Source organism: Leucoraja erinacea, unplaced genomic scaffold (genome assembly GCF_028641065.1).
Source record: "Leucoraja erinacea ecotype New England unplaced genomic scaffold, Leri_hhj_1 Leri_71S, whole genome shotgun sequence".
Lineage (NCBI taxonomy): Eukaryota > Metazoa > Chordata > Chondrichthyes > Rajiformes > Rajidae > Leucoraja > Leucoraja erinaceus.
In genome coordinates, this window is record NW_026576641.1 from 514,940 (window position 1) to 525,387 (window position 10,448).

Consider the following 10,448-nt stretch of genomic DNA (forward strand, 5'->3'; position numbering starts at 1 on the left):
CCGCTGAGTTACTCCAGCATTTCGTGTCTCCACTCAACCTTTCCTCCATCTCAGCTACAAAACACCACGGGACCCCTCTTGCACCGCGATAGATTTAGTTTCTAGTTGTGTTTTACACTGGTGTTTTGTTCCTGCACAACCATTTGTGTAAGTTAAATATCATTGATGTTCTCGTGTATGGCTTTGTGTCTCTGTTGCCCGTGAATCTAGTGCAAGCGAGATGTTCATTGTCCTGAACCTCGCCGTACTGGTGCAGAGCTCCCGCTCAGACTTTCCTGTTCTGTGGCTGAGAATCGTAGAGTCATGAAATGATGGATGCAACGTGGAAACAAACCATTCGGCTCAACTTGCCCACGCTGGCGAACATGTCCCAGCTACAGTAGTCCCACCTAGTTCATAGTCCAAACTTGCCCTAGTGAGACCACACCTGGAGTATTGTGTACAGTTTTGGTCCCCTCATTTGAGGAAGGACATTCTTGCTATTGTGGGAATGCAGCGTAGGTTTACAAGGTTAATTCCCGGGATGGCGGGACTGTCATATGCTGAGAGAATGGAACTGCTGGGTTTGTAAACTCTGACGTTTAGAAGGATGAGAGGTGATCATATTGAAACATATACGCTTATTCAGAATTTGAACACGCCAGAGGCAGGAAACATGTTCCCGATGTTGGGGGAGTCCAGAACCAGGGGACACACACAGTTTAAGAATAAGGGGTAAGCAATTTAGGACGGAGATGAGGACAAATCTTTTCACAAAGAGAGTTGTGAGTCTGTGGAATTCTCTGCCTCAGAGGGCGATGGAGGCCGGTTTTCTGGATAGTTTCAAGATAGAGTGAGATAGGGCTCTTAAAGGTAGCGGAGTCAGGGGATATGGGGAGAAGGCAGGAACGGGGTACTGATTGGGGATGATCAGCCATGATCACATTGATTGGCGGTGCTGGCTCGAAGGGCCCAATGGCCTACTCCTGCACCTATTGTCTATTGTCTATCTATGTACCAGTCTAATCTTTGGGATAGCCTCTGCCTCAACTACCTCCTCCCGCAGCTTGTTCCATACACCCACCACCCTCTGTGTGAACATTCTTATTAAATCCTTCCCCCTTCACTTTACACCTTTGTCCTCTGGTGCTCGATTCACCTACTGTGGGCAAGAGACTCTGTGAATCTACCCGATCTATTCCTCTCATGATATTATACACATCTATAAGATCACCCCTCATCCTCCTGCGCTCCATGGAATAGAGACCCAGTCTACTCAACCTCTCCCTATAGCTCAGTGGCTCTAGTTTTGGCAACATCCTCGTAAATCTAGAGAGAGAAATGGAGACAAGGAATCTCGGATCCAGACAAGGAGCAGACAGAGGGAGAGACAGGAGGAACGGAGAAATGAGAGACCCAGAGAGACACAGTTCACTGTTTATTTCACTCTGCCCACATTTACATTCCCCCTGGTTTTATTTCCGCGCTCACTGGGGTTTGTTTCACGACGTGGAATTTGGGGATTAAATGGGAGCCGTTCGTTCAGCGCCGACCTGTTGTCCACCGGGTTTCTGCCCCACAGCCCCTGAGCCCCGCTCCTGACGCCGGTCCCGGGACCCGACCCTTTTACACACCCGGAGCGGAACCGGAGCAGATTCTCAGCCAGTGGTGTTTATGCCAAGTCGCGAAGAGAGGATAAAGTTTCTCCGTGAATTTATTCCCAGTGAAGGTGTGGAGATGGGACTTGGTGTCCGCGTCGTAAAATGAAACTGTCCCAGACTCGTAACTGAGATAAACTCCCACCCTCCTGGGGATGGGACGGGCGGGGAGAGGGGATGGAGGGGAGGTGAATGCATCAAACCCGTCACCACACCGCTCGATGATCCAGACTCCAGTCTCCGGGGTCAGTGTGACCCGTCTCTTCCTCTCCACAGACTCTGCGGCGACTCCCAGACTCCAGCCCCGACTCTCCGCCACCTCCACCTCCCAGTAATGTCTCCCCGATGTGAATCCCTCCGATCCCAGCACACACTGCCAGCCTGTAAACCTCTTCCCGGTCTTAGGGAGACTCCTCTCGGTCCTGGTCAGTCTCATCCTCTTCCGATCTGCAGGCACCTCGAGCCGCGGATGCGCTGTTTCCACATCCAGGGTGACAGAGACTGGGGGGAGAAGTAGAGAATCATAGAGTCCCCGGGAGTCGGGGGGAGACCCGGGCACAGGCGGGCGGACAACTGAGACCTTGCCCTGGGTTTTACCCACAACAACATCGGGTGGACAACAGGCACAGGAGAGGGGAATTTCGGGAGGCGAGGGGGAGGGTGTACGGGGAGGACGAGTGCCGAGAGTGGGGGGGAATGCGAGATTGCGGTGTGGATGGGGAATGAAGTGGGCTATTCACATGTGGAGGCAGATCGGAACAAGAGGAGGATAAATGCGTGGCTGAAGGACTGGTGCAGAGGGCAGAGATTCAAGTTTCTGGATCATTGGGACTTCTTTTGGGGAAGGTGTGACCTGTACAGAAAGGACGGGTTGCACTTGAACCCGAGGGGGACCAATATCCTGGCAGGGAAATTTGCAAAGGCTACTGGGGAGACTTTAAACTAGAATGGTTGGGGGGAGGGACTCAAATAGAGAAAACTAGTAGACAGAGTGTGAGGCAGGAGGCAGAGAAGGGAAGCACTTGGACACAAGGGGAAAAGAAGAAAAAATAAATAAACAGAGAATAAGAGGCGAGGGGTTATTGGGGTGTATTATAGACCGCTACATATAGGGGTGTATTATAGACCGCCAAACGGGGAACGAGAATTGGAAGAGCAAATATGTAAGGAGATAGCAGATATTAGTAGTAAGCACAAGGTAGTGATTGTGGGAGATTTCAACTTTCCACACATAGCCTGGGAAACACATTCTGAAAATGGGCTGGATGGTTTGGAGTTTGTAAAATGTGTGCAGGATAGTTTTTTGCAGCAATACATAGAGGTACCTACTAGAGGAGGGGCAGTGCTGGACCTCCTGTTAGGAAATGAGACAGGTCAGGTGGCGGAGGTATGCGTTGGGGAGCACTTCGGGTCCAGTGATCACAATACCATTAGTTTCAATATAATTATGGAGAGGGTCAGAACTGGACCTAGGGTTGAGATTTTTGATTGGAGAAAGGCTAACTTTGATGAGATGCGAAATGATTTAAAAGGGGTGAATTGGGTAATTTGTTTTATGGGAAGGATGTAGAGGAGAAATGGAAGACATTTAAAGGGGAAATTTTAAGAGTACAGAATCTTTGTGTCCCTGTTCGGTTGAAAGGAAACAGTAAAATTTGAAAAGAGCTCTGATTTTCAAGGGAAATTGGACACTTGGTTCTGAAAAACAGAGAGATCTGCAATAATTATAGGCAGCATGGAGTAAATGAGGTGCTTGAGGAGTATAAGGAATGTAAAAAGAATCTTAAGAAATAAATTAGAAAAGCTAAAGAAGATATGAGGTTGCTTTGGCAGGTAAGGTGAAAGTAAATCCAAAGGGTTTCTACAGCTATATTAATAGCGCAAGGATAACGAGGGATAAAATTGGTCCATTAGAGAGACAGAGTGGACAGCTATCTGCAGAGCCAAAAGAGATGGGGGAGATATTGAACCATTTATTTTCTTCGGTATTCACCGAGGAGAATGATATTGAATTATGTCAGGCAAGGGAAACAAGTAGAGTAGCTATGGATACTATGAGATTCAAAGAAAAAGAAGTACAGACACTTTTGAAAAATATAAAAGTGGATAAGTCTCCAGGTCCTGACAGGATATTCCCTAGGACATTGAGGGAAGTTAGTGTAGAAATAGCCGGGGCTATGACAGAAATATTTCAAATGTCATTTGAAACGGGAATAGTCCCCGAGGATTGGCGTCCTGCGCATGTTGTTTCATTGTTTAAAAAGGGTTCTAGGAGTAAACCTAGCAATTATAGAACTGTTAGTTTGACTTCAGTGGTGGGCAAATTAATGGAAAGATTATTAGAGATAATATATATAAGCATCTGGATAAACAGGGTCTGATTAGGAACAGTCAACATGGATTTGTGCCTGGAAGGTCATGTTTGACTAATCTTCTTAAAATTTTTGAAGAGGTTACTAGGGAAATTGAGGAGGGTAAAGCAGTGGATGTTGTCTATATGGACTTTAGTAAGGCCTTTGACAAGGTTCCTCATGGAAGGTTGGTTAAGAAAGGTCAACTGTTGGGTATAAATGCAGGAGTAGCAAGATGGATTCAACAGTGGCTGAATGGAAGACGCCAGAGGGTAATGGTGGATGGCTGTTTGTCAGATTGGAAGCAGGTGACTAGTGGCGTGCCTCAGGGATCTGTGTTGGGTCCACTGTTGTTTGTCATGTACATCAATGATCTGGATGAATGTGTGGTCAATTGGATTAGTAAGTATGCAGATGATACCAAGATAGGGGGTGTTGTGGGTAATGAAGTAGATTTCCAAAGTTTACAGAGAGATTTAGGCCATTTAGAAGAATGGGCTGAAAGGTGGCAGATGGAGTTTAATACTGATAAGTGTGAGGTGCTACATCTTGGCAGGACAAATCAAAATAAGACGTACATGGTAAATGGTAACAAATTGAAGAATACAGTTGAACAGAGGGATCTAGGAATAACTGTGCATAGTTCCCTGAAGGTGGAATCTCATATAGATAGGGTGGTGAAAAAGGCTTTTGGTATGCTAGCCTTTATAAATCAGAGCATTGAGTATAGAAGTTGGGATGTAATGTTAAAATTGTACAAGGCATTGGTGAGACCAAATCTGGAGTATGGTGTACAATTTTGGTTGTCCACTTATAGGAAGGATGTCAACAAAATAGACAGAGTACAGAGGAGATTTACTAGAATGTTGCCTGGGTTTCAACAACTAAGTTACAGAGAAAGGTTGAATAAGTTAGGTCTTTATTCTCTGGAGCGCAGAAGGTTAAGGGGGGACTTGATAGAGGTCTTTAAAATGATGAGAGGGATAGACCGAGTTGACGTGGACAAGCTTTTCCCATTTAGAGTAGGGAAGATTCAAACAAGAGGACATGACTTCAGAATGAAGGGACAGAAATTTAGGGGTAACCGGACGGGGAACTTCTTTACTCTCCGAGAGTGGTAGCTGTGTGGAATGAGCTTCCAGTGGAAGTGGTGGAGGCAGGTTCGATGTTATAATTTAAAATTAAATTGGATAGTTATATGGATGAGAAGGGAATGGAGGATTATGGTCTGAGTGCAGGCAGATGGGACCAGGGCAAAATAATTGTTCGGCACGGAGTTGTAGGGCCGAGATGGCCTGTTTCCATGCTGTAATTGTTATATGGTTATATTGAGATGAGTGACAATAGACAATAGACGATGGGTGCAGGAGTAGGCCATGCACCACCATCAAGCCAGCAACACCATTCAATATGATCAAGGCTGATCATTCCCAATCAGTACCCCTTTCCTGCCTTCTCCCCATATTCCCTGACTCCGCTATCTTTAAGAGCTCGATCTAGCTCTCTCTTGAAACTATCCAGAGAACCGGCCTCCACCGCCCTCTGAGGCAGAGAGTTCCACAGACTCACAATTATCTGTGAGAAAAAGTGTTTCCTTGTCTCCGTTTTAAATGGCTTACCCCTTATTCTTAAACTGTGTGGCACCTGGTTCTGGACCCTAAACATCGGGAACCTGTTTCCTGCCTCTGAAGACCTGCCCCTGTTTCCTTGAGTGGAGGGTGAGAGAGAGGGAGGGGTGGCTTGGACCATGGCAGGAAGCAGAGATTGAATGATCGGGTGTTGGACAGAATGGGTGGAGACTTGTGGTTGTCGGGTCGTTGAAAGATGGGATTCACGGGTTGATTTGATGGGTGTGTACAACTAAGAACACACTGATCTCATTGTGAACCAATATATGAACTTCACTGATTATTAAAATACATTATAAACAAGATGAGAGGAAAGTGGACATGTTTTACCTCGCTTAATGGCAGATGTTTCTCTCCACAGCATGTTCATCAAAAAGTGCTGATCGAATTTTTCAATCGGCAAGGCAGCGTCTGTCACTGAGAGTGTTTTATCTTCATCACTAACCCTGCAAATATTTAGCAGCTGGTTATCAACTGAGCCCCAACAATTTTTTCAGCTGTTCTACAGAAACATGCAATGTTTCAGTCAAGAGCATGTCCTACCTCCTCTTCCCACCAGCTTCCTCCTGCAAGAAATAAAACACAAATCTTGAGTAGACTGAGATGGGACATCCACATCCCGACAGCAGGAGTTTCACACAAATTAGTGTCACACAAATGCCGTGCACATTAATGTACATGGTATTGGGGGTTCAGTATTGATGTGGATAGAGAACTGGCTGGCAAACAGGAAGCAAAGAGTAGGAGTAAACGGGTCCTTTTCACAATGGCAGGCAGTGACTAGTGGGGTACCGCAAGGCTCAGTGCTGGGACCCCAGCTATTTACAATATATATTAATGATCTGGATGAGGGAATTGAAGGCAATATCTCCAAGTTTGCGGATGACACTAAGCTGGGGGGCAGTGTTAGCTGTGAGGAGGATGCTAGGAGACTGCAAGGTGACTTGGATAGGCTGGGTGAGTGGGCAAATGTTTGGCAGATGCAGTATAATGTGGATAAATGTGAGGTTATCCATTTTGGTGGCAAAAACAGGAAAGCAAACTATTATCTAAATGTTGGCCGACTAGGAAAAGGGGAGATGCAGCGAGACCTGGGTGTCATGGTACACCAGTCATTGAAAGTAGGCATGCAGGTGCAGCAGGCAGTGAAGAAAGCGAATGGTATGTTAGCTTTCATAGCAAAAGGATTTGAGTATAGGAGCAGGGAGGTTCTACTGCAGTTGTTCAGGGTCTTGGTGAGACCACACCTGGAGTATTGCGTACAGTTTTGGTCTCCAAATCTGAGGAAGGACATTTTTGCCATAGAGGGAGTGGAGAGAAGGTTCACCAGACTGATTCCTGGGATGTCAGGACTGTCTTATGAAGAAAGACTGGATAGACTTGGTTTATACTCTCTAGAATTTAGGAGATTGAGAGGGGATCTTATAGAAACTTACAAAATTCTTAAGGGGTTGGACAGGCTAGATGCAGGAAGATTGCTCCCGATGTTGGGGAAGTCCAGGACAAGGGGTCACAGCTTAAGGATAAGGGGAAATCCTTTAAAACCGAGATGAGAAGAGCTTTTTTCACACAGAGAGTGGTGAATCTCTGGAACTCTCTGCCACAGAAGGTAGTCGAGGCCAGTTTATTGGCTATATTTAAGAGGGAGTTAGATGTGGCCCTTGTGGATAAGGGGATCAGAGGGTATGGAGAGAAGGCAGGTACGGGATACTGAGTTGGATGATCAGCCATGATCATATTGAATGGCGGTGCAGGCTCGATATTTATTGTCATTGTCACAGAGACAGAAATTGGATATTGCCGTCGAGATTCTACAAGTGTATTAACAGCAAAATAATAACTAGGCGGAGACTTGGTCCCTTTAAGAGCAAAAGGATAATTTAGGATAGAATAGGTCCCGTTAAGAGCTGGCGGCATTAAAGCATGTTAAGGTGAATAAATCACAGGGGTTGATTAAGTGTATAGAAACATAGACAATAGGAGCAGGGGTAGGCCATTCGGCCCTTCGAGCCTGCACCGTCATTCAATATGATCATGGCTGATCATCCAACTCAATATCCTTTACCTGCCTTCTCTCCATACCCCCTGATCCCCTTAGCCACAAGGGCCACATCTAACTCCCTCTTAAATATAGCCAATGAACTGGCCTCAACTACCCTCTGTGGCAGAGTTCCACAGATTCACCACTGTCTGTGTGAAAAATGTTTTTCTCATCTCGGTCCTAAAGGATTTCCCCTTTATCCTTAAACTGTGACCCCTCGTCCTGGACTTCCCCAACATCGGGAACAATCTTCCTGCATCTAGCCTATCCAACCCCTTAACAATTTTGTAAGTTTCTATAAGATCCCCCCTCACTCTTATAAATTCCAGCGAGTACAAGCCGAGTCTATCCGGTCTTTCTTCATATTAAAGTCCTGCCATCCCAGGAATCAGTCTGGTGAACCTTCTCTGTACTCCCTCTATGGCATGGATGTCTTTCCTCAGATTAGGAGACCAAAACTGTACGCAATACTCCAGGTGTGGTCTCACCAAAGCTGCCTTCAACGGATCGGTTTAACGCCACAAAATTATTTCCCACTAAAGAAGAACATACGACAAACTTTCCACATGATCTTTTCTTCCTGGAGATTTTCCATCTTTTAGAGGGAATATCAAACAGCCATTAACTCAGTGACAAGATCACAGTCAGCCATCCCAAGGAGACTGCAGGCAGTACAGAGATCCCACAGATTATGCAGGAGGCCATTTAGTTTGGGAACAATAGCAGCACAGCTCTGGAACAGAGGGAAAATTTACCCAGTTCTGAATTACTGGCAAATGCAGCATTTATTTCAGAAATGTCACCCACCATTTTGTGACTGTGCATTTTCACTTCACCAAACTATAGTGTAACCCCTCACCTTCAGAAACACCAGACTGTCTTTTTGATCCAGCTGTTGCTGCAACTTTAAGAGTTTCTCCTGAATGGATCTTAAATTGTCTTGAATCTTTCTAAGATTTTTCTCCATTGTATTTAGAATCTTTCTCTCTTCCACCCGGATATCTGCCAGTGTGCGCTGCTTTTTCTCAGTGAGAACCTGGTGCAGTTCAGCAAACTGGGATGTGATCTTGGACTGAAGGTTGTGTGACTCTTTCTGTGAAATAAAAAAATGAAGAACAATATATAATGTCACTGGTTGTGTTACCTCACGACTTTGACCGTGACATTTGCCCTGTGCATTGTTTTACTTGCGTTAACAATTCAATAGTTTGTCGAACTCACTCACCAGAACTAGGAGACAGCAGCACTACTTGTGTCACTGCGCTGCCCTATTATTACACGCGTCACAGGGATCAAATCTACACAAGATCAGGAAATCGAAACTTAATAGTCTCACCAGAACGCCAGAAATCAACTGTTTCTGTTGCTGCTCCATTCGCTGAATCCCTGATTTCTTTTTTATGAGAGACTGGATGGAAGATTTCACCTGATCCTGTGATTGTGATTTGAAAATCAGAGAATTAAATTGTTGAACAATAAAGAACGAATTAAATTGATGTGATTAAGTTCAGTTTGCATTTACCTTGTAGATTTCAACAGCTTCTTTAACCGGCATAAAGCTGTGAGACTTGTGTTCCCGCGCATCTGCACAAACCAGGCAGATCAGTTTCTTGTCCGTTTCACAAAACAGCTTCAGTTCTTCCTGATGTTTCTCGCACTGAAGTTTACTTTCCTTCTCTGTCAGATTCAGGCTCAGTGTTCGAACTTTCTCAAACAGTCTACCCAAAGCCCGATTCACCTTGAGGGTGCGGCCTGTAAACACCTCTCTACATTCCGGGCAGGAGTTTCTCCTCTCCCTGCCCGAACTCTGTGTGATACAGGAGCGGCAGAAGTTGTGCCCACACTCCAGCGTCACCGGATCGGTGAAGGAATCCAGGCAGATGGGACAAACTGCCTCCTTGGTCCAACTCTCTAACCTGTCTTTCGCAGCCATGTTAAGTCCGCCCTTCTCTGTTAAGTCCTCCACTTCCCGGTTCAAAATGTTTTCCACTGCGCGCGCTGCCGTCCCGGGGGAATGAATGTTATTGGGCTGCAAGTGTTCAGTGTTCAGTGTCCTGGCCACTCCCATCTAATCACACACGAGGGAGGAGTCAGTTAGACATGAAACCGGCCTGAATATAGACGAAAGCGGAGAATTTTGCTGGATGCAGTCTCTAGCCCAGAGTGTGGGAATCGAGGACCAGACAAAGTTTCAATGTGAAGGGGAAAAGTTGCTAAGAATCCGAGGGGTAACTTTTCCACACAAAGGATGTTGGGTGTATGGAACAGGCTGCCAGAGGAGGTGTGTGTAGGAAGGAACTGCTGATGCTGGTTTAAAACGAATATAGGCACAAACAGCTGGAGTAACTCAGCGGGACAGGCAGCATCTCTGGAGAGAAGGAATGGGTGATGTTTGCGGTCGAGACCCTTCTTCAGATAGACACCAGAGCAGGTAGTCTAGGCTGGGACCATCCCATCGTTTAAAAAATAAACAGTTAAATTGATAGGACAGGTTTGGGAGGATATGGACCAAGCGCAGGCAGGTGGGAATGGTGTAGCTGGGACATGTTGGCCGGTGTGGGCAAGTTGGGCCGAAGGGCCTGTTTCCACACTGTATCATTCCATTACTCTGGGCTGACACAACGTGCTGTAGTAACTCAGTGGGTCATAGAAACATGGAAATTACTTGCAGGGGTAGGCCATTCGGCCCCTCGAGACGGCACCGCCATTCAATATGGTCACGGCTGATCATCTAAAATCAGAACCGTTCCTGCTTTTTTTCCCATATCCCTTGATTCCGTTAGCCCGGAGA

The 10,448-nt window shown here is 46.0% G+C and overlaps 1 protein-coding gene across 1 annotated transcript; it reads right to left on the reverse strand.

The window, feature by feature from the left end:
* Nucleotides 1–1,404: 1,404 nt before the first annotated feature.
* On the reverse strand, nucleotides 1,405–9,740 carry LOC129694597 (E3 ubiquitin-protein ligase TRIM39-like). Its single transcript, XM_055631325.1, has 6 exons — nucleotides 9,180–9,740; nucleotides 8,994–9,089; nucleotides 8,517–8,750; nucleotides 6,160–6,182; nucleotides 5,947–6,062; nucleotides 1,405–2,138 (listed from the first exon to the last, which is right to left on the reverse strand). The coding sequence occupies exons 1-6, from the start codon at nucleotides 9,723–9,725 to the stop codon at nucleotides 1,606–1,608; spliced, it is 1,548 nt and encodes a 515-aa protein (XP_055487300.1). The 5' UTR covers nucleotides 9,726–9,740; the 3' UTR covers nucleotides 1,405–1,605.
* Between the last annotated feature and the right edge of the window lie 708 nt (nucleotides 9,741–10,448).

Coding starts and splice junctions, on each gene's coding strand:
- LOC129694597 (XM_055631325.1), bottom strand. CDS start 9,725: ATGGGAGTGGCCAGGACACTGAACACTGAACACTTGCAGCCCAATAAC. Junction 6,183..8,516: donor ACAGTCTGGTGTTTCTGAAG/GTGAGGGGTTAC, acceptor TATTTCTTGCAG/GAGGAAGCTGGTGGGAAGAG. Junction 6,063..6,159: donor GAAGCTGGTGGGAAGAGGAG/GTAGGACATGCT, acceptor AAATATTTGCAG/GGTTAGTGATGAAGATAAAA.